General features: G+C 37.1%; 2 protein-coding genes across 18 annotated transcripts in view; one reads left to right on the plus strand and one right to left on the minus strand.

Annotated features, from left to right (window-relative positions):
* LOC131525559 (ribonuclease inhibitor-like) overlaps positions 1 to 26,590 on the minus strand; it is a 214,923-nt gene that overhangs the window by 152,856 nt on the left and 35,477 nt on the right. The gene's annotated exons all lie outside the window — the stretch shown is intronic.
* The window catches only part of LOC131525557 (NLR family CARD domain-containing protein 3-like), a 185,625-nt gene that overhangs the window by 104,545 nt on the left and 54,490 nt on the right, over positions 1 to 26,590 (plus strand). For 13 of the 17 annotated variants that reach the window (XR_009267247.1, XM_058753331.1, XM_058753336.1 and 10 more), the window contains one exon: positions 2,293 to 2,466. Coding sequence is in view for 16 of the 17 variants with exons in the window: in XM_058753331.1 (XP_058609314.1) it covers positions 2,293 to 2,466 (174 nt within the window). In the remaining variant the exon portion in view is untranslated. Of the gene's footprint in view, positions 1 to 2,292; positions 2,467 to 5,533; positions 5,708 to 7,041; positions 7,718 to 26,590 lie in introns of those variants that run through there. The other 4 variants (XM_058753333.1, XM_058753342.1, XM_058753346.1 and 1 more) reach the window with 2 other exon arrangements.

Raw genomic sequence — 26,590 nt, forward strand, 5'->3', positions numbered from 1 at the left:
AGCTAGGGTGTGCGATATATATCGTCTGCGATAATATCGTAATTGTTATTTTAAGGATATGCAATTTGACATTATCGAGTATTTTGCAAAATCCAAACAAAACACCTGCGGAGTGCACGCTTACATTACGTGATGAAGTCTAGACTACAGCGCGCGCGCATTTAGAGTGTGTTCTTTCACTGCATGATTCAGTCTAATAAAATGCACTAAGAATGATCACAAAATTCAAGATATGGAGCAGAAAAAAAAAATATATATATATATATATATATATATATATATTGTGACGGAGGAGCCAACGACAGACACAGTGGGTGTGGCGTCAGGCCTCGGAGAGGCTTTTATTAACAAAATAACGTGTCCAGGGGAAGAAGTGTCCAAAATAAACAGGGGGGTCTGGTGTCCTCGTCGTGCTGCGGGGCTTGTGCCGGAGGGCAGTGTTCCAAAAGGGGAAGGGTCCAGGGAAGGGGCGGAGTCCGGCCGCACGCGCTCCCACTCGGGTCCGGGCGCGAGGGCGGCGGCTTCATCACAGCGGCGGCTCTTACACGTCGTCCACGGCCTTTGGCAGGACTTGTACGGCCCGACATCCTGGTCCGACGGCCGTAATACGGGTGCGGCTTTTGTCCGGACCGCGGGTTCGGCAGCTCACGTCTTCGGTGGCGCGATGTCCCTCTACGCACCCTTCCTGGACCCACGAGGACACCAGCGTGCATGCACGGGGGAAGAGACCGGTCTCTCGAGGAGAGGCGCGCTGGGCATTTAACAGCGGCGGTGATGAGGCTTCATTCAGTCCAGCTGTGCCTCATCACACGCCGCCAGCCGCGTTGATCCCACGCCTCCTCTCATCCACCCACTCCAGTCGGGAGCCTGGTGAAGGGCGGCGAATAAGGGACGGGGTGGTGATGATAATGAGGGGGAGGGCCACTGATCCGTCACAATATATATATATGTCATTTCATATAGTCTAGTTAATGTCACACGAAGAGTGCCGACTTTTCTTCAAAAATAAGCATGATTACAAATGTGATATTGATTTTATGCAACAGTTCAATAAACAATTAGTTAATATTAAGAGACTTACGTTTTAGACACTATATTGCCTGTTTTTGCTCTCTTTCGTCAAAAAAATTATAATTCCAAACACATGAATTCTTATGAATAAATGATTCGGTTCAATCGCAATGACTCACTTATTAACAGTGACTTACTGCCACTGGTTTTAATTTCACATTTAAAGTATATTTTCATTTTAAAATAATTTCAAATATCAGTATTCAATGTTTTATGTTTAAAATAACAAAACATTATGCATTTGTAACTGCAGGTTAAAGCACTCCATGTCCCTCTGAGCTGCGTTAAACAGTGTGTAAATACATCTAAATGCCATTCAGATGCAACTTCTGCAAAGATTAATTTGGTTGATACTGGTTTCATTTGTTTGGTAACAGCATAAAAGTCTTATTATTCTAATTGACTGATTAAATGTAACAATTTGACTCAAAAGATGCACACTTTTAGAAAAAAAATGGCTTTATTAAAGGTAAAATTGCCCATAAAAGGAAAAAATCTATTTAAACTTATGAGAAGATTAATTTCTATCACTGATGTGAACTGACCACACAGAATATGAAGAATAGTATAAACTGCAGCTGTCCACCGCGGTAGTCAGATATCAGCACAATAACACACTTGGCAAAATATCATCTGATTATCGTTATCGAAAAAAAAAAAAAGATGTCGAGATATCTTTTTTTTTTTTCAATATCGCACCGCTAAGTGTAGCACAGTTCTTCAGTGGTGATGTTAACTCTCAGTCTTCAAAGAGTCTTAAATCCTTCTGAAACTTGGTTTATTCATCTGCAGATTGGTTTGGTCGCGTGTGACACAAATGTGATCGAGGTGCCAGCAGAAGTGCACATTAACATTGCTAGAATTAAACAGAAATAAATATTATGTTTTTGTATTTAATGTACAACAATTATGTTACTTGAGATTATATTCTTAAAATTTTATTAAGATGTTATATGACTATATGATTCACCACTACTACTATCAACTGTACTATCTATTATAATTTTATATTTTATCTTTTATATAATACATGATTAATTATTTTAGCATTTATAGTATCTTTTTAAAAAATTTGTCTTCAACATAAGAAATACATGAAAGTTGCCAAGGCTTTAGACTGGATCTGTTCATCATGTGGTTTCTCTCTGATTGTGAAGCTGCTGCTTCTCTGAGCTGTAGATCCTGAACTGAGAGACTGAAGAGTGTGATTGTTCTCTACAGGTTGAGGGATTGTGGCGTCACAGATGAAGGTTGTGCTGCTCTGGCTTCAGCTCTGAGATCAAACCCCTCACACCTGAGAGAACTGGATCTGTCATTTAATAAACTAGGAGCGTCAGCAGTGAATCTGCTCTCTGATGGACTGAAGGATCCTCGCTGTAAACTGGAGAAACTCTGGTAAGATTATATAAATCTGTCAGCATCCTCCTAAATTTTGCTCCTTTGTTGAGTATGAACTAAATGAAAACCAAAACTGTGTCATAAAGAAAGTTTCCTGTCAGTTAATTGAAAATGATGTTGTTTTAATCTTCATTACATTCTTTACAAAGTTATTGACACAATTTTAAAATACTTATTATATTATAGGATGAGTGGATGATCTAAAAACAGCTGCTTTATCAGACAGATGATATTGAAACGAACCCCTCGAACCACACGTAGAAGCAGGTCTGAACTGTTAGATCTCGCTGTGTTTGGCTGAGCAGTCATTGAGTAGCTCGTCAGTGTATTAGATTTCTCCGTTGCATTAAATAAATAAGTTTATTCCATTACATAAAGGAAATACGTTCCTCGGCAAGGAAGAGGAAGTGAGTCAGGATAATATAGCGTCCGTGATTGGCTGCAGGTGTTAGCATGATCAGAGTGAGGGGGATTATGGGAAATGCTGTCCAGGGTGTGGTGCAAGTTTGTGTAGAGAAAGTGTCCCAGTGGTGACGGATGACATCTGACGGTGAATGGACAGAAATGCACGGAGCAGATCTGTGACGTATTCAATGGTTATACTCTGTTGTTTGTTGGTGAACAGGCAAACTAAAAAAATGTAAAGAAAGACTGTATTTTTCTTCAATTTTGAAATATTGAGAAGTATTGTAATAAGAGCTGCATACTTCTTACTGTAGTCCTTGTCTTGAGTTGTAACTGAATCGTTTTTGAATTAAACAGTAATTAAACATCCTTGTTTAATTAAATATCCTTAATAGCAGGGCTGGACAATAATTCAATATCAATATGTATCACAATATAATTTTTTTCAATAACGTGATATGATTTTTGAACACATTTCCGGTATTTCGATATACATTACCAGTGTTTCTCATGTATACATTGATTTATTTGTGGCGTTTGACTTCTTGAATAAACATGAACGCTGCACGTTTCAAAATCAAACCGTGGCATAGGTGTTTTATATGAATGTATCTCTGAAGGGAACCGGTCGACTGTCTTCAGAATAGTTTTGATGGCGTTTTCATTTTATCTGATAAAGTAGCGTTCATGAGCGGAGCTGCTTTGATTACAGCTATTACCGGGAAGCCGCTAGTTCTACCCTGGTTCTGCTGCTCTCAGAGCGCCTCCTGCTGGCAGAGAACCAGATTGCATTTTCAATAATAAGCCCGTCTCCAGCAACATGTTTTTGTTGTTGCTCAATTTTTTTGTTTTCTGCAGCAACTCGGAGTCAGTATTTATTTATTTTTTTGAGGGGGAAGGAAAGTATATAAATTAATACTTTTATTTAGCAAGGATGCTTTAAATTGATCAAAAGTGATGATAAAAACATTTGTTACAAAAGATTTCTGAACTTTCTATTCATCAAAGAAACCTGAACAAATTATACTCTGCTGTTTTCAACATAATAAATGTTTTTTTTTTTGAGCAGCAAGAATATTAGAATGATTTCTGAAGGATCATGTGACTGGAGTAATGATGCTAAAAATTCAGCTCTGAAATCACAGGAATAACTTGCACTTTAAAATATTTTCAAATAGAAAACAGTTATTTTAAATGGAACAAAATATTTTAAAATGTTACTGTTTCTGCTGTATTTTGGATCAAATAAATGCAGGCTTGATGAGCAGAAGAGAATTCTTAAAAAAAAAAAAAAAAATCTTACTGTTCAAAACTTTTGACTGGTAGTGTATGTTAGCACTATAGCTTGAAGTTAAAGATATTAATATTAATATTAATAAGGTGAGTCTGAGGTGTTTATTTGACGATGGTTTCACATTTCTTGTATGTATGAAGGCTAAATACAAATAAAAGGAGAACATTAATTTATTTGTGCTGTTTTTTCCCCCTAAAATTTTATATAGTTTTATAGGAAGAGATCATAGACTTGGCAAATTCATTTTTCATAAGTTTGTAGGTAAAGACATCTGTTGTGGGCATTCTTGTCAGTTTTTATGAGGCTTTTTCTAATAGTGTTCATATTGATATCGGAATTATATCGTATCGACCGAAATTAAGAAATATATCGTGATATAAATTTTGGCCATATCGTCCAGCCATACTTAATAGAAAATTCATAATTTAATTTGGACTATATGATTCACCAAACTACTATTAAATGTGATTTCAGAGAATAGTACAATAGTAAGACTATAAATACACATGCAGTCAGCAGGTCACAGCAGTGCTGTGCGAGGAGAAAGTACAGCTAACCGAGGCCAGGTCCGGACCGCTGTATTTTTCCAATAACAGAAGTTGTAAAATAATTAGCTTATATTAATTATGCTTTGGTGCTACAAGCATAAAAAGCCAAGATGACAGATCATCTCATCTGAGATGCCTCAGCGGTAGGGGTGTGCGATATATAGTCTGCGATAATACCGTAATTGTTGTTTTAATGATGTGCGATTTAACATTATCGAGTATTTTGCAAAAACCATTCAAAACACCCCGACAGAGCGCACGCATACATTACGTGAAGTCTAGTGAGTGCACATTTAGTTCTTTCACTGCGTGATTCAGTCTAATGAGCTGCATTTAGAATGATCACAAATTAAAGATAAGGGGGCAGAAAATGTATATTTATACCACTTCATAGTTAATCATAGTTACTTCACAGTTTCAGTTGATTGAATCTGAGGCACGTCACAATTCAGTGCATCTGACTAACAATAAGACTCCACATCATCTGTCAGCACCTAAATCCTGGTTTATACTCATTATGCTTTACAAAGACACCATTTTTCTTGTGCATATGGTGTTTTCCCAGTAAAATGATCAACTGTACTGCATATTATACTTTTATAGTTTGTTGTTTATATAATATATTAATTATTTTAGCATTCATAATATTTTTATTTTTATTTATTTTTTTGTGTTTAACATAATAAATACATGAAAGTTGCCAAGGCTTTAGACTGGATCTGTTCATCATGTGGTTTCTCTCTGATTGTGAAGCTGCTGCTTCTCTGAGCTGTAGATCCTGAACTGAGAGACTGAAGAGTGTGATTGTTCTCTACAGGTTGTGGGATTGTGGCGTCACAGATGAAGGTTGTGCTGCTCTGGCTTCAGCTCTGAGATCAAACCCCTCACACCTGAGACATCTGATTCTGTCTGGAAATAATCTAAGAGACTCAGATGTGAAGCTGCTCTCTGATCTGAAGGATGATCCACATTATAAACTGAAGACACTTGAGTGAGTAGTGATGATTAAAAATTTTAAAAAGTTAATATAGTTCCTTCTTCTTGGGTTACTTTCTTGGTAATTGTGTCTAATATGTTTAAAAAGAGTTTGATTCAGTTTGTAGTTTAGTATCTTGATGTTTCTTTTTTTATTTCAAAATTATACAGTATTTCTGTAGTGAAAAATAAATACACTTGTATATGAAATACATTTATTTCATGCTAAGTATACAACAAATACATTTACATATTTACTCGCTTAATAAAAGCACCCTGCAGTTGTACTTTTAGGATAATAAACTGGTAAACTTACAGTCTACTAAATTGGAGTAACTAATTTTAATCATGATTACTTAAACACGCTTTAAACATTTTAAACATGATGCACTTTAGCTGGACTTCAGCACTATTTCTGCACAACTAAAGACATGCTGAAGTATAGTTGATTGTGTTAAAGTGGAACTATTGTAAGTATACTTTAGGTACACTTTAAATATCTTGCTTTTAAAGACCGAAATTATAAAAACAAACTTCATACAATGCTCATAAATAGTGACACTAAAAACACATTGTAGGCTTAATATTAAGAAATGCACATTGTGCACAAGTAGTACTCCAAATAAAGTTTAATTATAATTTTTATATCAGTAAGCCTCAAGCGATATGTCAGTAAATATGTTAATAGATTTGAACTATACTTAGTATGAAATAAATTATTATAAATTACTTTTTTAGGTTTGATTTTATCATTGACTACGTTTACATAAACCCTCATGATGTGATTAAACTTTACCTCATGTAAACAATACTACAATTAAATTGATGTGAAGCTCGTATAATCGTAGTAAAATATGCAGCATATGCAAAACAGATAACAAGCAGACATGTAAACACATTAATCACATTATTACCGCTCTGAACAAAGTGAGGATGTGCTCACACATAGACTGATATGACGTGTGTTGTTCACATGAATGAACTCCATGACATTATTATTATTATTATTATTGGTGCACATATAAATATAGTCATTATTTTTTTATATCTGAATTTATGAAATTAAATCTTTTGAGAGAATGTCAATTTTAATAGAAAAATGGTAAATATTTATAAATTACTTTAATTGTCATAAAACTGTGACAGAAAGAGAACAAAATTATGGACAAGGGTCATCATTGATGGTTGTTTGGATGCAAAATCAGAATCTGAATGGTTAAAAACAGCTTTAAAAATCATACGTCACAGGGTTAGTTTATGAATCTGACTAATAATGCAAATAGCTTGTTTTAGTTGTTCTAAAGTGGATAATGCAGTAATGTCACACATTTGCTTGTGTTTTACTTTCAGCTTTTAGATGTTGGTCTGATCTTCTCTGATCAGCTGATGGTGAATAAAGAGCTGCTACAGACAGACGTCACATTCAACAGAATCAACACACAAACCCACAGCGATCATCACACACACGTGTGTTTGTGCAGCCTTCAGAATGATGCAATTCATTATTTGATATCAGACGAGGAAAAATTTAGTTTTTTCTTCTAATGTGACTTTTGTACTACTACCACATTTTACATAATAATATTGCCAGTTGTTTTTTGTGACAGTATGTGTATTTTCTGTCCAATTCTTATTACAGTATTCTTACTTAACTCAATGTAAAAAAAAAAAAAAAAAAAATTTACATCAGGTTAAAATGTCTTGGTAAATACATTGGTAAGGTATAAAAAGCACAATCTGCACTCTGAAAGTAAAGTTAATTGATTTTGTACAGTTTTTATCATCTTTATTCTAAATAAATGTGAATGAGCTTCATTGCCAGGTATGTTTACACATGCTTTTTTATAGTGACAAGCTCCACAGTGCAACAGAATGACAGCAAAACAGAATAATATACAAAATAGACAATGTACAAAATAGCAAAAACACAATATATAATATAGACAATTATGTATGTACAGATATGATATGTGCAAATTTGAAATGTAAATAAATATGTGTGTTAAATAAATAATGTGTAATAGTGTTGTGTGTTCCGCGTTTATTGTCAAGTGTTCATGAGATGGATTGTCTGAGAGAAGAAGTTGTTCCTGTGCTGGTCGTTCTGGTGCTCAGAGCTCTGTAGCGTCGACCAGACGGCAGCAGTTCAAAGAGGGAGTGTGCTGGATGTGAGGGTCCAGAGTGATTTTGCCCTTTTGCTCACTCTGGATGAGTACAGTTCTTGGAGAGCGGGGAGGGTTGTACCAATGATTCGCTCAGCAGTCCGGACTACCCTCCGTAGTCTTCTGAGGTCAGATTTGGTAGCTGAGCTGAACCAGACAGTTATTGAAGTGCAGAGGACGGATTTAATGATGACGGAGTAGAACTGTTTCAGCAGCTCCTGTAGCTCCGCCATCATTGAATCTGTTCTCTGCACATCAATAACTGTCTGTCATGACATTTCAGTTTTGATGTGTCAGAATTAATCAAAAGCTTATAGATCTCCAGATCAGAATATTTCATAGTCGTCTCCGATATTTACCCTCAAAACATGTTCTGCTTCCACTGATTCTGCTGAAACACATTTGAATCTAAAGCAGCGTTTAATATCAAACTGCTGTCTCCTGCAGGTCATTTCTGGATTGCTGTAATCTGATCCTATATGGAAGTGCTGCTGTAGTTGTTTGTCTCCAGTGACATTAATTTCTGTAGTTTTGAGGCGAGCCGTTCTGTCTCTGAACACACGAGATGAAGAATGAGACGAGATAAACATTCAAAAGAAGAAGAGACTCTTTATTGACACACATCATGATAGACAGGCACAGATGTTTATGGTCAATAATACTGTGCATGTTATGTTTGTTTAAAAAGACAATTATACACTAGTTTTAAATTTACTTTAAAAATGTGAGTTGTTTTTGCCCATGAAAAGTTGCCTGATATTATGCTCTCTCTCTCAATTTATCTTGGGTCTCTACTTTATCTAAAAGTCTATGGGATTTTATAACCTCAACACAACCTCAACAAGCCATATATGATTTAAACAACAGTAAACAGTGATTTAAACTGTCATTTTCATTTTCAGAATATTTGAACTTCCAGTTAAATTAGACTTTAAAACACTTGTTAATATTTGATCAGATAGGTGGACAGGTCACTTTGTGATGTGTAATTAAACTTCATGCTTTGGTTTGGTCAGTTTGGTTTATGGTGGATGGTAACCTTTTTCACAGTAAATGAAGTTTCAAATGTATGTTCGGACGGAGCCTAATCATTCAGTTCTGTCGATCATCATTTCAAGCCTTTATAAGCAGTAGTCATTGAGCTGTCCCAGTAACTGACAATCCCTCCACCTCTCCTTCTCCTCCTCTATTTCTGTTATTCAATTTTCAATTCAATTCATATTGCTTTATTGGCATGACATACTTAGATACATATTGCCAAAGCATTGTACATAGCAGAATAAAAACAAAACAAAATACATCCAAATATATTTATATAAACTTTGATGGTACTACTAATGCAGATGTGTTCACGCTTTACTTCTTAGTTTATGGCATTTATAAATATGTTGTGCTACCAAAGAGGAAGCGGGTCCTTCACCAAGTAATATTCCTAGTTTGTCATGTTCATGGAGTGACTGGAACTCAGGAATAATCTGCTGTATTTGTCTGTACAGCGCGTCTCTTAAGGACGTGTATTTGTCGCAGTGGAGGAGGAAGTGTTCCTCCGTCTCAACTGATCCTGATCTACATTCGTTACAGATTCGCTCTTCTTTAGGTGACCACGTCTTTTATGTCGTCCTCTTTCTATGGCCAGCTGGTGGTCACTCAGTCTGTACTTCGTCAGTAAATGTCTATGAGTTATATTCCTGACTGAGACCAGATGGTCAGCCAGACTGTACTCTCTGTTGAGTTTCAGATAACATTGGAGACGACTTTGGTCTTCGGTTTGTTCTTTCCAATGCTGTATGTATGTCTCCTTCTCTTCATTCATCATTTATTTGATTCTTCCAGGTTTTTCAGGGTTGGTGATATTGAGTGCTTGGTTAGTCAGATCTGACGCCATTACAGAAAGATGACTTTTTTGAGCGCTCATTTTTTGTGTTTTTAGTGCTTTAAAATGAAGAGAGTCTTCAGAACTAGAGTTTAAGTGGATCCAGAAGTTTAAAACTCTTTTTTTAATGATTATATTCAGGGGGAGACGGCCTAACTCCGCTCTGCAGGCGTTATTAGGTGTGTTTCTGTGCACATGAAGGATGCTTCTGCAGAACTCTACATGCAGAGCTTCTGAAGGGTGTTTGTGCCAGTCTTTATGGCTATAGTTACTCGTTGGGCCCCAGATCTCGCTTCCATACAGGGCAATAGGCAGTATGACACTATCCAAAATCTTTGTCCAGATTCTGATGGGGATGTTTATTTTGAATAATTTTGTTCGTATGGCGTGCAGTGTCCTGCAGGCTTTTACAAGTAATGTTTTTATTGCTATATTGAAATTTCCAGTGGGAGTTAAAACCAGACCAAGATAATTATATTGTAAAGCATGTTGAAGTGTGGTGTTGTTTAAAGTAAATATATGTTTATGTTCTAGATTTCTGGGTTTTTTCTGAAATACCATAATCTTAGTTTTTTGGATGTTGATTTCTAAGTTCCAATCGTAGCAGTATTTAGTTAAAATGTCAAGGTTGTTCTGGAGACCTTCTGGTGTTTTAGATAGAATTAGCAAGTCATCTGCATACAGTAAATATTTAAATTCTGTGTTGAATAATTGTAGTCCTGGGCTGTCTGACTGGTCCAGTAGATCTGCCAATTCATTGATATACTGTATATGTTAAATAAAGTCGGGCTGAGGCAGCAGCCCTGTCTCACTCCTCGCTGTTGAGAAAAATAGTCTGTCCTTTGCTGTCCAATTTTTACTGCACATTTATTTTGGTTATACATGTTTTTAATTAAGTCATATATTTGACCCCCTATGCCACTTTGAAGGATTTTATAAAACAATCCATTATGCCAAATGGAGTCAAAAGCCTTCTTAAAATCTACGAAGCATGCAAATATTTTTCCCTCTTTCTTTAGGTGTACATGTTCATTTATTAATGTGTGTAGTGTGTGAATATGGTCAGTCGTTCGATGTTTAGGAGGAAGCCAATTTGAGATTTGCTGATGACATTGTGCTGCTTTAAGAAAGATGAAATCCGAGAGTTGATTATAGAGCAAAATACTTTTGCCAAATTACTGGTTACACATATCCCTCTGTAGTTATTAGGATCTGTTTTGTCTCCACTTTTAAAGATAGGAGAGATGAGTCCTGTGTTCCAGACCTCTAGTGGATTTTGGTTGTTTTGATACATGATTCAAGAGCATTCAATTTTTCAAGGACTTTTAACTGGTTGGGATTATTCAGAGGGTCAGTTTGATGTGTATAGAGCTTCTCAAAATAATCTTTCCAAATTTGACCATCTTGTATGGCTAGTTCTTGTGGCTTTGTATTGTTTAGACTGTTCCAAGTGCTCCAGAACTGATCAATTGTGTTTTCAATCTTCTGAAGTGTGTTGTTATAATAATCCAGTTTCTTCTGTCTCAGTGTGTTTTTGTATTTCAGAAGTTCTGAGTGCTTTAAGCGTAATTCTGAGTTGACTGGATCTTTGTGTTTTTTATTTGAAATTAATCGTAGCTCTTGTCTTATTGTTTTACAGTCATGGTCAAACCACTTTTCAGAAGGTTTTGTTTAGCTCTGTTTTTGTGTTTATATGTGGTAGTTTTATTTAAATTAGCCTTTTTGCTATATTTTCAAAAATGTCATTAATATGTTTAATTGCTAAATTTATTCCTTTCCAATTATTATCATATGCTGAAATGTTATGGAATGGAATTGACTATTTCATTAGACTTCAATACTTTAATACATGTTTCAGCAGCATTACGAGTCCATCTATATGCTGTTTTGAGCTTATGTAGATGAATTGGCTTTTTATGAATTTCTCTTGATTTGATGTTTTCGCCTTTAATACAGAGAGTGATCTGGCTGTGATCAGACAGGGGTGACTGGACTTTGACGGTAAGTGCACTGAAATGGGGGCTTATATTTGATATGGCATAATCTACAACACTGTTGCCGAGACTTGAGCTATAGGTAAATTGTCCACAGGAATCTCCTTTGATTCTACCATTGAGGATATAAAGACCTAAAGTTTGACAAAGGTGGGCTACCTCTTTCCCATGCCTATTGACTCCAGTATCCTGGTTATTTCTTCGAGGTAGAGTACTGAAGAGATCTTGGGGTAAATGTGTGAACAGATGTTTATCTCCCGAGTTATCAATATAGTCTAATTCTGAACCAGTTCGAGCATTTAGGACTCCACATTAATTTTCACATCAACCACTTAATTTCCCCCAGAGTTTGATATTGATTAATTTCTTCCTGTAAAGTGTAAAACACTTCGTCGTCGTAGTATGAGGAATCTGATGGAGGAATATAAATTCCACAGATAAAAAGGTATTTTTCTAGAATTCCAAAGCTTTTATCCAATTTTTACCAAATGTGGTTTTTGCCTTGCTGTACTGGTGATGTAAAAGGGGCAAGGTCATGTTTTATCCATATGACTAAACCTCCAGAATCTCTACCACGGTGTATTGAGCTGAGTTTCCAGGAGGGCACTATGATTTCAGAGTAACTTGCAGGACACTGAGTGGACACATCTGATCTACACCATGTTTCTGTTAGAATTACGATGTCAACATTGTGATGCTATTTAAAAAATCTGTGTTTGTGTTTTTTAATCCAAATGTTTTAAAGCACAAACCCTGAATATTCCAAAAGCTAATATTTAACATTTTTATATGATCAGCGATTAAGTAGTACTGCTGGAGGCAAACACCCCATTTTTTTAATTTTTATTAAAATAAATAAAATAATAAAATAAAATTAAAATTAAACAACAAAAACAAAATAACAAAGTGATAGTAATAATAGAGCAAGTAAAAGGTAGTCAAACTGATTAAAATAAATCATTGTGAATAATGACTTAAAATAGTAATAATATTATAGTACAAAAAAAACAAAACAACAATCGATAATAAAATAATCACAATGATAATAATCATTGTGTTGTGATCAATCATTGTAGATTTCAGTTGAGCATTTTGTTGCAGAGAAGGCTTAGCAGTCGTTTAATTTCTCCCACATCACTAATGGACAGTTCCTGAGCTGCTGCTGCTGAAGGTGTCTGCTGTGATCTGAGCGTAGCTTGGTTTCTGCTGGGACGGGCCTTCAGTGTACGGCTGCCTCTCTTGCTGTCTGTGAGACCAGCCTGAAGTCATGGGTTGTCTGTGAAGGTCTTGTGGTGGTCTTGAGCGAGATGAAGGTCCAGATGGCTCGAACGGTTGCATTCTCACATTTCTTTTTGCCCCTTTATAGCCGGTTGTTGGTAAGCGTCCAAGAGCAACATCTTTGATAGCTTTGGCAAAAATCCTGACTCCATCCTGATTCAGTGGAGCCCGTCATACAGGTGCCATGGTCTTATAGAGCTGTGACTAGGTGCACGTTGGGCAGACTGGAACAGGAGTGACGGACCTCTTCGTTGATCTTATCAATCACAGAGGGTGGGACGTCCAGCCGTGGGAGCAAGCTGGAGACCAGTACACGTGAACTGGGGAATGTCTGTGAGGCTTTCTCTGCCATCTCATGGTCATTCATACCTGTATGAATGATAATACATTGCGGGCTGCCGAGATCATCACTAGTGAGCAGTTCATGAACGCGTTTTGTGTTTCTGCAGTGGAGCGCTAGAACCCGCTGTCTGGGGAAGAGTTTCTTGGGTTCAGTGTTCTTTCCTATTAAGTCCATCAGAAGAACTACTGAGGCCTGAGTGGCTGGTGTTCTGTGTGAGTGCGCTCCTTCACATGGCCGTTCACTGTGTCTGGAGGTGTGGAGCTGTGTGACGTCACTTCATGATGGAGTTGTGAACTACTCGGTGCAGCTGTTGTTGGGAGATTCACTTTCCCTGTTTTTCAGCTGTAAACACATTTCAGTCTGTTCTTTCAGCTTTTCTTTTAACTCGTGGATGTTTTCCGTGAACTTTCTTTCTCTCTGTATTGAGTCCTCTTTCATTTTTGACATTTCAGCCTTAAGTTTCATGTTGACGTTGTGCAAATCCTTAATTTCAGCCTTAAGATCATTGATGGTAAATTCATCTGGGCGGCTCAGGATTAGCTGCTTTAATTCTGACACCTCCATCTCTAGAAGAGCCATTTTCTCACCGGAGATAACTGGACGCATGTGTGGCCTGCTCAGTCATCAGTTCATCAGATGGGACCGGAGGTGTGCTGACCGGAGAGCAGGGCAGCAGTTCATTCTCATCTTCAGATTCCTCTTTAACACTGCAAGGTGTTTCCTTCTGAACTGTCTGCTTTAAAAGGGGAAATGATTTTTCAAAAGCTTGGAGACTAGATTCATTCCCTTGAATTAAGACCGTTCCACTGTTGTACAGATTAATGGTTTGGAAATGGGAAGAATGGTCAGCTGATTCAAAAATGCAGATCTGACTTCCTTTACATATTCCCTTCTTCTTAGCGTAGGGGAAATGTTCACTAATAACACTTTTCCATATGAGGTTCCTCTCTGTATAGAAGATCAAGTTTGTCCTCTTTTCTTGAGATGTCATATCAACATAAAGAGATTCAGGATGTTCATGTAACAGTGTGTGTTTAAATGCCTTTCTTTGTCTCCTTTAATGAGTGCAGGATAAACGATCTCCAGGGCAACCGCTGAATGCGTCCGTTGTTGACGGTTGAGATTTATATGATGCTGGTAATTGTTAATAATAAAAATAATAATATTTATATTATATATAAATCTTCTTAGTGCCGTACTGTAATGTCCTGTGTTGATGTAGGCTATATTCGTCTCTTCTTGAGTTTGCGCTGCTTTACTGATGATTGTTCACTCCGATCGCTCTCTGAGCTGCCGATGCCGCTGTGAATCGCAGTTGCGGCTCCTCCAATGAAGTGACTGAAAGATATCGCTTTGTTTCTGTACTCTTATATTTCCATAAGTGTTAAACACAGGTTTTTATGAGCTTTTACCTCAATTAACAGCAGTACTTTATGTGATTTAATAGGAGCTCATATCTAGTGCGTCTGTTCAGAATCCTCTCTCTCTCCTATTCTCCCTCTCAGCCAGTGCATGATCTCAAACTCAGTTCCTGGAGGGCCACAGCTCTGCAGAGTTTAGCTCAACCAGCTCCACCTGCTTGGAAGTTTCTAGTGATCCTGAAGACCTTGATTAGTTAGATCAGGTGTGTTTGATTAACCCTAATGGCCGTAATTAAGTTTGAGACCACTTCTCTATGTAGTACAGCAGCTCAAGCCGAGCCTCAGGTGTAAGCCTCCGTTGAGGACTCGAGCCAAGTTTTGTTTACCATTAACCATCAGGACTGGATGAGCAGGCGAAATCGTGAAATCCTTTTATAGTGTGGTGAAGGTGGATTGTTCATCTTGTCTGTGCATCAGAGAAGCGGCTCCTCATTTGTTTCTACTTCTAATGCAGGAGTCTCCAACCTTTTTACATCATGTTTTGAAAATGGGTGGGAATATATATATATATAGGGTACAACGGGGTAAAAGGCACCTTTGATATTATTTTCATCTAAACCACTAGATAGCACAAAACACTTTCCAAAACATCCACTTTTCAAGATGCACGTGTATATTTGTCTGATATTTGACGCGATCGCGCAGCAGCGCAAAGTTGATTCCGTGCTTACTTGATCTAATATTTGATGTTTTTAAAATGTTGTAGATTTAAGTAGTAAATGAGGATCGCTAAAATCAATGCATATTTTCTGAGACAAAGGTCTTTTTATGATTTTCAGATAATTAAAGCAACAGTTTTAAATAACAAAAGAATATGTAAAAGTATGGTATTTGGGGTAAAAGCGCCCTGCTGTTGGGGCTAAAGGCGCACAGTAATTAACATGATAATTAATAGATCGCTGACTTTTTCCATTTGTTGACATGACATGGTTAGATTCAGATGGTAAATATCATCCCAGCCAACACACCCATGTGGGGCCCATAGGGGGTTGCAACTGGGCCGAAATCTGGGGCCCACCTGGGCTACCCAACTGGGACCCAGCTAGTTTTGTCCTCAGTTTCCATGGTTGCCCTACATGGGTTAGCCCAGATGGCTGATGATGAGCCCTTGATGGGCTCCATATAGGGCCCATATGGGTTAACCAGGTAGCTCCCATTTGGTGCCTACATGGGTTAGTGATGGGACCCAGCTAGCTCTTACGTAGGTCTCTTATGGGCCACAACAGGTATTCACAGGGGCTAATATATTTGTCTACTTGGGTTACCTTATTTTACAGTAAACCCCTAAACACAAACATTACATTAAATCCACTAAAATGCTAAAAGTATTCAATAAACAGAAACCAGTAGTTCATGCTTTTAAGCAAAGTTTATTTGGAATAATTTAAACATGACTATCATAACTTGTACATTTAACTTTATAAAACACAAGTATCCAAAAAAAGTTAATTTTAAGCTCCTGAAAAACTATATTTCTTGTAAAAAAAAAACTTCATAACTTTTATTCTGAATACTTTAAGCAAGGTTTCGTTAGAATAATTTGAACATGACCATTACAACTTGTATATTTACAACTTTACAAAACATACTTAAAAACAGTTAGTGAAGCTCCTGACAAACATTATTTGCCATAACTTGAATCGTTTGTATATGCATATCTGAAAACTCTAAAATACATTTCACAAACAAACAAACAAACCAACAGTGCAGCTCCTCACTCCTCTGTCCTGCTCTCCCAACGGCCCTTTGAAAAGACAACAATTAATAAACCACTGTGCCACTTTTTCAGTTAAAACAGGTGATTCTGGTCTTTTTAAAGATTGTATTTCCATTTAATTAACAGTCATCTCCAATTTTACATTTTTCAGTAATAACACAGTACAAACATGTGAGTTTGTGTCACACAAAAGCCAACAGCTTTTCCCAGTTCTTCATTTACAGTTTAACCACAAAATTGTGGTAATATTGTGGTAATTATTATTAAAATATTATCATTGTTTTATATTTTACTTGATTAATTTGCTGCTGTTGTTGCCACTGTCTATGTTAGCTGTCATGGATCAGAGTTCATATTTTTTACTGAATAAACATTTGTTGATCCTCACCATGTTTGAGAATTGAGGTATACTGTATGTGCATCTCAGTGCAACTTTTGTAAATAATATATTTGTCAGTAGAAATGTTTGCTTTTAGTTTTAAGAGGCAGAAATCTCCTCCATATTATGTGGGGTTTTCCCACCCTGAGTGTAAAGCAAACTGATTGGTTGTAGTGAGAGTATGATGTGATTGGTCAGCGAAATGTGGCTGTTATCTGATTGGCGTGAGTAGACTGTGGGTGGAGTCACTTATATGTGGATTTTTCTGCACATCTTGACGCTAGAAATGTTTCGAAATCAACAAATACGTGTAGTGATCCTCTGATCTAATGCACAGAAAGTGAAACCCAAATGAATGCCAGACATGGTTGTTTTTGTGACATAAAAACATATTTGTGAATATGTTTTTATTTGTGAATCTCATTTTATTTGTTTAATTTTGTGAATCTCATAACATTTATATGTGGATCTCATTCTATTTATTTGTGAATGTTAGATTTTGTGAGTCTCTTTATATTTATTTGGAATAAAGGAACAATTCTAATCCCATTCTAGTCACTGGTTACTTGTAATTTATCAGCAGATCTGCAAAGGATTCTGTCAAGATATGTCTGCAATATTGAAGTTTGTTTACATTATTTGCATCAATATGTTTCTATTTATCACTGTAATGTTGCAATCTATAGTCAACATTTAAAGTGGATCAAAAAAGTTAATCAAAGTTGTCCTAAGACAAGAACGCATTTTGGTTTTAGGACAACTTTCATGAAAGGTTTTGATCCACTTGAAATGTTGACTATAGTGTCTGTATAATCTGTATGGTATAATATGTATTGTATCTGTAAAGTATGAAGTATTTTAAATATGTAAGATATTTTTTTGAGATATGTTGTTGTTTGTTGAAATGTATTTTCATATGAATTATGTATATTTTTCCCCTATGTTCATACAAATAAAGTTTTTGTATAATATGATGAAATATGAACTTTTAAAAAGTGTCTGCTGCATTTACTTCCAATCTAAACAGCCTCTTTGTGAAACTAAGACACAGAGCTGAAATCTGCTGCTCAAACTGTTGAAATCAGACTGAAATCAGAGATCTTCTTCAGCTGCTCTAAACATCATGCTCATGTCTAACAGCAATAACACATATCTCTCTTCTCCTCTCTCTACTTTTCTCTTATAGTTTTTTACGATTGCTTAAGCACGATTTTAAAAACAAGGCTCTTTTTGTCAAAACACAACACACAATTCACACATCCAGACACAAAAGTATCAGAACACATCAGATCTTTTGAAAAATGAAGCACTTCATTCAAAACTTCACAATAATATAACAAAACCCCATTTTGACACCGTATGGAACACACATGGTTCATAAAACCTGATTCTGTTTGAACCACTTACACACTGTGGTGCTCAATCTTAAACACATGTAACATTTCTACATTTTTCTAATGATATACTGTAGTCTGGGTTTGATTTTTTTCAGAAATATTGTTAGAGTACAGACCATGATTGACCAAACACAACACACAAGACCAACACTGTACATTGATGAAAATATTTATTTCTCTCCACATTGTAAAATCAGTCAATACATCCATGCATTTCCAAAGGTTGCATATTGCACTGAAAATCAGAATATATTCTAAATACAATATAGAACATAAACAACAAAAAGATTTGTGGAGAGAAAAAGAAAGCATACGTAGGCACTTCGTCCACATCCTCTCTCGCAAGACAGTGAGGGAAGAATCTTCTTGAGTGGTGAATCCATCCGTGCACAGACCCTGAATCAATCAGGTCACAGGCCTCCTCCATGGCTTGAATGAGGGTCATCCTGACATAGGGCTGGAGATCGTAAACCATCCATCGCCATGCCAAAATAAATAAATAAAAAGGGGGAAGGGAGAGTATGGTGGGAGGTATTGGAGTGAAAATTGTGGACGCTTATGAAACCAGTTTTGGACCACAGCAGATCAGTGGAAAGATACATTGTCCCCAGATGACAATGTATCTCATCTGCTCTGCATCCATGTGGTCTTCTGCTGTGACAATATTGTGTAGTCTGTCTAAAAATGTGAATATGTGGGCCATGTTGTAAGGGCCTAAGTTGGCATGCTGGTTTAGGAGCCCATTCTGCGTGATCGCAGCATATATTGTGATGTTACCATCACGTTGGCCCGGGACATTCAAAATAGCTCTGTGGCCAAAGATGTTTCTCCCTCTTACTGCAACGCTGCCTTCCATTTTTGAACACACATAAACTCATCTTTTATAGTGCTTGTACCTGATTGTTGAGTTTACAGTTAAGCACCTAAGTGTCTGCACACCCGAGGGCTGTGTTTGATCAATTGGTTTATAGGGGTGGTATTTTGGAAAGCAGTGTCTTGACATGGCAAAGAAATGACATCATGTTAGATTTCTGTGTCTAATGTAAAAAGTGTGTGTAGTGTTTTGCAAAAAGTGTGAGGCTGAGAATGTGCTTATAGTTCTGCAGATCTGGACTAAGGTTTTGCTCCTTGAGTGTAAGGTTTTTAGAGTAAAAAAAAAACTGTATTATGTTATTATACTGCCATCTAGCGATTGTGTTTTGCAATGTTTCACTGAACACAACAGTATGTGGATTTAAAAATATATATATCTTTAAAAAACAGCATCCAAAAAAAAGGGCTGTGTCTTTTTTGCTGAGTTTATATGGAAATGACGGACATGATGCAGCTCTCTCTCTCTTTCTCAAGAGCTCTTGTAATCAATCGTCTGTTCCTTTAAAAATAGTCAATGAAATGGAGAGGGAGGAACTGTCAGGGTTTCAAAACTTTATCCACCACCATCACCATCTTCTCATTTGTGTGATACTTTGAGGTTTTGATTCCTGAACATGAGACACATGCAGAACAATTACTATGGAAGTTTTCATATTTTAAAATATAAATTGTGTGTTTTTATGCTGCATTATACTAATAGTTTTGTTTGTTTGTGGAAAACTAAAACATCCGACTTCAATTCCTTACCAATTTACACAGAAATCTCGTCTGAGGAGAAACAAAGACATTATCCTTAATCACTATCATAACAGTGTCATTTAATCAAGACCATAAGCATACTGCATATCTAGTATTGGGGGAGCAAATGTAGTCTCTTATCATTTAGATAATAGCACTAAAAGTGGTTGATTGGCTTGTAATCCTAGGGGTCCACTTTAAAAGGTGTTATATAGCATTTTTGTGAAATGGTGCTATGTGGAACCATGAGAGGAACCCCATTCTCCTCGTTAGATTTTAACATGTTACTCCACTCTCATATGTTTGCTATGAATGGGAATTTACTACAATGGCAAAAGCTGTTCTGACTCACTTTTATGTTTTCTGAGGTCCAATAAATCTCATGTGGGGGCCCTGGAATATTTCCTTATAGGGGGGCCTTGGGGACAAAAAGGCTGAGAACCACATTATCTTAATGGAGCTGAAGTGACTCTCCATGCTTCTGCATCATCAGACTCAGCTATCCACCTTTCCCGCCACATGACAGTTTGCGAACTATGGGAGTAATTTCCATTAAACTGTAAACAAGCTAAGCTTTGCTCTAGAAATGCAATAATAAGCATTGTACACAAATACCTTGTACAATGAGGAGACATTCCCTTCAACCTTTGGTTTCATGAATGATTTCGGTGTAACCATCAAATTCATGACCGGATTAATCATGGAAAGAACAATTTAACAATATTATTAATAATAACCCCATATATATAATCGTAATCATCGTCATCATAATGGACACCTTCAGCATAGACTTTGACTCTTTTTAGCGTCAGCAGTAGTTTGGTTGACCAAAGCTGATAAAGTGCAGCATCAGAGCAGAAGAAGCACAGAGTGGATGAAGGTCTGGAGAAGAACTGATGGAGGTCAGAGTGAACAAATCACCATCAGAGATAGAAACCTGGTCATTAGTAATTTTACAGCCATTGATGCAGGAACATACAGTAAATGTTCTGGACTCTGATGGAGAAATCATGATCACAGTGACAGTCACAGGTGAGAGAAACTCAGTGGATGTTGAGAAATAGTGTGTTTAAACAGCAAATTAATACTAAACTATATGACTAATCTTTCAATATGACACTAAATATCATAGTAAGTAAAACAGGAGGCATTGAGAGCTTTACAAATATCTTAAAGAGTGTGTTCTCTCCCTGCTTCTCACTTCCACCTGTAGGCTATTGGAGTTTGCCAGCTGCACTGACTGTGTTTTTGCTGGTTTTGCTGAATACAGGAGACCCAGAAGCACTGAGGGGCCCTTAATGATGTCTGCTGAGGGCCGACGGAGTCTGATTAAACTTTACAGGAGTGCAGGACATCTAGTGATTTACTGGTTACGGCTGGAATTCACCGCATGTCTTTTGTACTGGCTACTGTAGCCTATACAGGCCACCAGGGCACCATACAGACTTTATTAAGAATTTGCAGATTTTCTATCACAGTTAGTGCTGGCTGCAGATAAAGTCCTAATTGTTGGTGATTTTAATATCCATGTTGATAATAAAAAGATGCATTGGGATTAGCATTTATAGACTTTCCGAACTCTAACGGGGTTAGACAACACGTGTCAGGACCTACTCACTGCTGATTTAATACTGTCACACGGAATTGATGTTAATGGTGTTGAAATTCTGCAGCAGAGCGATGATATCTCAGATCATTATCTAGTCTCCTGTATATTCCATATAGCTAAAACTGTAAAGCTAACTCCTTGTTACAGGTATGGTAGAACCATCACTTCTACCACAAAAGACTGCTTTATAAATAATCTTCCTGATTTATCTCAGTTCCTCAGCATATCCAATAGCTCAGAACAACTTGATGATGTAACATAAACTGTGGACTCTCTCTTCTCTAGCAGTTTAGATACGGTTGTTCCTTTACGCTTATGGAAGATTAAGGAAAACAGTCTGACACTGTGGTATAATGAGCACACTCGTGCCCTAAAGAGCCCCTGCAAACATGTTTCTGCGGGGCCCATGCTGGCTTTTTGTGGGCACAGTGGGCTAGGAGCAGCCAACACCAAACCTAAACAGGCCCAGTGCGGGCTCAGAGCAACTTTTGTACCTTTGGGCCCATGCAGGTTTTGTGTAGGCAGCTCTGTAATGCATCTAGGACAGTGTTTCTCAACCCTGGTCCTGGGTGCCCCCCAACACTGCACATTTTGTATGTCTCCCTTATCTGACACACCCATTTCAGGTCCTGGAGTTTCTTCTAATGAGCTCGTGAGTTAAATCAGGCGTGTTTGATTAGGGAGACACACAAAATGTGCAGTGTTGGGGGGCGCCCAGGACCAGAGTTGAGAAACACTGATCTAGGAGAATACAAAGGGCGGGGCATCAGCTGTTGAGGAAGGGGAAATGTTGTCATATCACCTTGCAGCATTTCGTACGGGTTCTTTTTTACTGACATTTAGAGAACATTTATATAGATCAGTTGTTCTATTGTATTTTGTCGTATCGCGCAACTCGCATCGGGCGAAGCCACGGTGTCAACATTTATCTTGCTCATGAAAAACTTTTTAAATACTTTTTGAATAATACATTTAGGTATGAAACTAACATGAAAACAAAGAGAACGTTCCCTATTCGGATGGGACTAGTTTTACAGGGGGTCGTTAGAGAAATGTGTGTTTCACAGACATACTTGTCTGTGCCACGTCTATGTTGTTCTCACACGACCTCTGTAATAATTCCAGAGCAATAACAAGATTCCCCCCGTAGTTTTGCAGAATGCAGGTCGAATACCACCAGCTCGCTGACAAGCCTCCTGGCTGCTTTAAATGGGTTAATGCAAGTTTACTGAAAAATTGCTCGAGGATTTTACTTGCCCGACGGAATAGCCTGATTAAAACTTAAGTGACATTTTATTACATTCGGCGTAAACAGCGATCGATAATGGATAGTGTATTTCTGGTATCAATGTTGTGCTGTTGAGGCTCATGTTGCCTGTCTCTGTGAGAAACTTATATGGAGAAATCAAATCAAATGAGCATAACGGCAAACATAAAGAAGCTCACAGAACGAAAATAGTTCCTGAAAAGGTTCTGGGAACGTTCCCCTAACCTAAAGGGAACGTTCTATTTACGTTAAGAAAACTTTCCTGGCTACCCAAAAGGGAACGTTCCTGAGAACGTTCTGGGAACCAAAAATTGTTTGCTGGGGTATCCTTCGTATAGGGAGAATCGGCTCTGAGGTTTCGTAATCTCAGTTTCGGTTTGCCCTTCTGTATGGGGTGGGTGTGTATGAAGAATGTAAACGTCTTATACGCAAAGACAATCACCAATCACATGTGACCCAAGGATTGTCGAGCCAATCGTAGCCCGCCTTCTGCACCGCTTCTAGTTAAACAAACTTGGAAGGAAATGAAGGGTTTACCTCAAAGCGGTTTCCATACCGAGCGTATTAGAAAGTTATTATAAACACCTAGCACTGACTGCAGGTGGGGTGCCAGTGTCCGCTGAACTACAGGGAGGATCGATATGGAGCCAATAAAGAAAGATGCGAAGAGCAACCCGTCCGCCACGGCTAATCTTTTATCACAGATATTTTTCTGGTAAGTTTTTATGCCTCTAGACAGGAGAAAGAGAGGAGGGGGACAGTTAGATGATCAACTTATAGGCTATTTTATGTGTTTTCCCTCTGAAAACCTAAAGTCTTAAAGTCTTTATCAAAGAATTTAAGCTTTGTGATTTTTGTTTCCTTATGTGTAGCCTACATCTACAAATACATTATTAGTTCAACCTTATTATTTAGAGGATTTTAGGTGTCTTTCCATCAGTTGTGTATCTGATCCAGCGCTTGTTATACGGGGGAAAGCTGGTCCTGTTCACCATCCACTTCCTTTCCTTCCGAAGATCTTCAACTGCAAATATGACACTGGAGATTTGCAGTATTTTTTCCCGGTATTCACTTTAATAGCTTTCATGCATCGGCATGTCATTGCCATATGGGTTAATGACAAAAGAGGGTCTGACGTGATAAAATCGTTCTAGGACGGGACGTTTGAGTTTCGATTCTTATCACCTGATTTTCATGTACCAATTCGGACGGGACTAACATCTCTGTGTTTATTACAGTGGTGGGAGGCGCTGATCACGCGCTCTGTATGCGTGCATTGTGTAGTCATTCGGATTGGTTACCATTAGTATAACAGTTTTACTACAAATACCATGGTGAAGCTAAATGGCTAGTATAGCAAAACCATGTTAATGTGTGGTTACTTTAGTTTTACTTTAGTTATTTATTTGTAGTAAACCCGTATTTAATTTCCATAAAGGTGCAATGTAGCTAATTAAAACATTATGTAATTGAGTGCAGAAATGAACGCGAGTAATTTTACCTGATGCTGATAGCCAGTCTGAATGGTTTAATTAGCCTACGTGATCTGGCTCTTGATTTTATTATTGTTTTTTTCTTTGACCGGAGGCAACTCCCGCCCTTAGAAAAAGCTGTGCCACCCCACCTGCCACTCCAGAATTTAGTGATGGTGAAATGAAGCATTAAACTTTTCAGCCAAGTGGTTCACAAAAGGGTTAATTTCTGGAGGCTTCATTTGCTCACAACACCACCTGGTGACCAAAGAGTGTAATTTAATATATCTGCTTGTTTTACACTCTTTGGCCACCAGGTGGTATTGTCAAGTCAAGTCACCTTTATTTATTGTGAGCAAATGAAGCATCCAGAAATTAACCCTTTTGTGAACCAAGTTTAATGCTTCATGAAGCTTCATTTCACCATCACTACCAGAATTATCACAGAATAAAATATAAATGGAAGCAGTGTTTCATGTGCTACTTTTCAGCAGCGGCGATGACAGCGTAATGCAGAATAATGGCAAAAAAACCCCTAAACAACACGTCTCTCAGTAAACTGTGCATGATGGTTGCACGCGCACGCAGTGCACTCAGTGTAGTGGGCTTCATTAACAAATGATTCTTATGAACTCTTATGAACCGGTTCTTTGTGAATCAAAAACATAAAGCACGGCCCAAGTCATATATTGAAGTGAGTTGCTGCTTTTTGTCACTTTTGTGAGGAAGATTTCATTCGTTTTGCAATGCACTTAGGCCTATACAGAACAATTTTGGTCAGAATTTTTAATGTTTGTCTAGTTTCATTTTGTAAGTGACTTCTCTTTAAGATGTTTTTTTTTTTTTTTGTTATTATTATTGTTATTTGACCACTTAAAAGAAGATACAGGAAAATATTACATAATTAATTTGTGTATCCTGTTAGCCAAATTTCATTTACACAAACAAAAATGTACTTACTCCAAACCTCTTTTTTCTTTATTCAGAGTTGACAAATATATGGAAACTATCCAAAATTCTGTTCATCCAAAAGCAATGAACACTGTATTTCTTTATTCATCCTTTGTGTCTTCTTAAGATGTAAATTTATTACTTTGTTATAGTTTACCCTGGCTGGTTGCATGTTTTTATTTTATTTTATTTTTTCTCTTTTTATTTTCCTTATTTTTGTTTTGTCTCTGTATGTAATTATCTGTATCTAACTTGAGCACTTTTCTGGGTTTCACAACAAACATGACGTCAGCTGGACAGCACACTTTTATTTTTCTTCTTCTTGTTTTTGGAGACCATTGAAACTGCATGTGTTTATGTAACTTAAAGGAAGAATTCATAAAACATTTATTTTGTTAATGTGTACAGGGGCACCATAACAGGGGGAAGGTTAAGACAATTCAAAATGCCCGACAAGCGAGAAGGGGCCCAGAACGAGGGGACCCCTGGAATGCGATCCTGGGGTACCCGAGTAAATATGCTGTTCAGGGGACCCAGAACACATAGCGGCGCTCCTGTGTATTTACCCAGTTGTTTTGTATAGATATTGAATATCTAATATTTATATTTACAAAATTAAAGATTTGACTCTCTGGAAAATGTATTTTTGTTGTATAAAAATAAGATTTTGGAGCAAAATTTGGTGATTAATTTAATAATTATGGAAGTGAAATACCATATACAGTACATAAACAAAAACTGACTAATAATAAACCTAACATTACATTAGGCCTATTTAAAACTGAACTAAAGCATTACATTGAGGCCTTGAAAGACCTCCTGTCGGTTCATTTGATGCTATTTTGAATGTAATCGCTAGTTGAATACACTGTAATCCTCTAAAAAAAAGCAGCACACTTTTATAATTTGTAATACTGATCACACAATGAACTTTAAAACCATTTTAAACTTGAGAACACAAAATAAGAAACTTATAAAAACATTATTAAATAGAAATTTAACATTTATGTAACTGTTCTATTTAGTACTTTTCATTTTCTTTAGGTTTTTATTTTTATTAATTTTCAAATATGTGCACTTTATATTTTTGTCGTTGTTCTTATTCTTCATTTCCATATATTTTGACTACGCATGCTTTATACTTACCTTGTTCTTTTTGCATTGTGTTTGACTATGATTGGGGGGGGGGGGGAAACATGCCATTGTGTTTCTATGATGAAACACAGATAAAAATGTATAGTTTTATGTTTCTTATTGGATATTTTTTTAACGTACAAATTTTCAAATAAAATGAGTTTGCCGTAACTTTTTATAGTAGTCTGTATGTCTCATAACAGCTCTTCTGTTTTCTCTTCAGGTTAAATCTGCTGCTGCTGCTGGGCTTTGTCTGTTACAGCGGTCAGTATCATTTATGTTAATAAATAC

Source organism: Onychostoma macrolepis, chromosome 19 (genome assembly GCF_012432095.1).
Source record: "Onychostoma macrolepis isolate SWU-2019 chromosome 19, ASM1243209v1, whole genome shotgun sequence".
NCBI classification, from domain to species: Eukaryota; Metazoa; Chordata; class Actinopteri; order Cypriniformes; family Cyprinidae; genus Onychostoma; species Onychostoma macrolepis.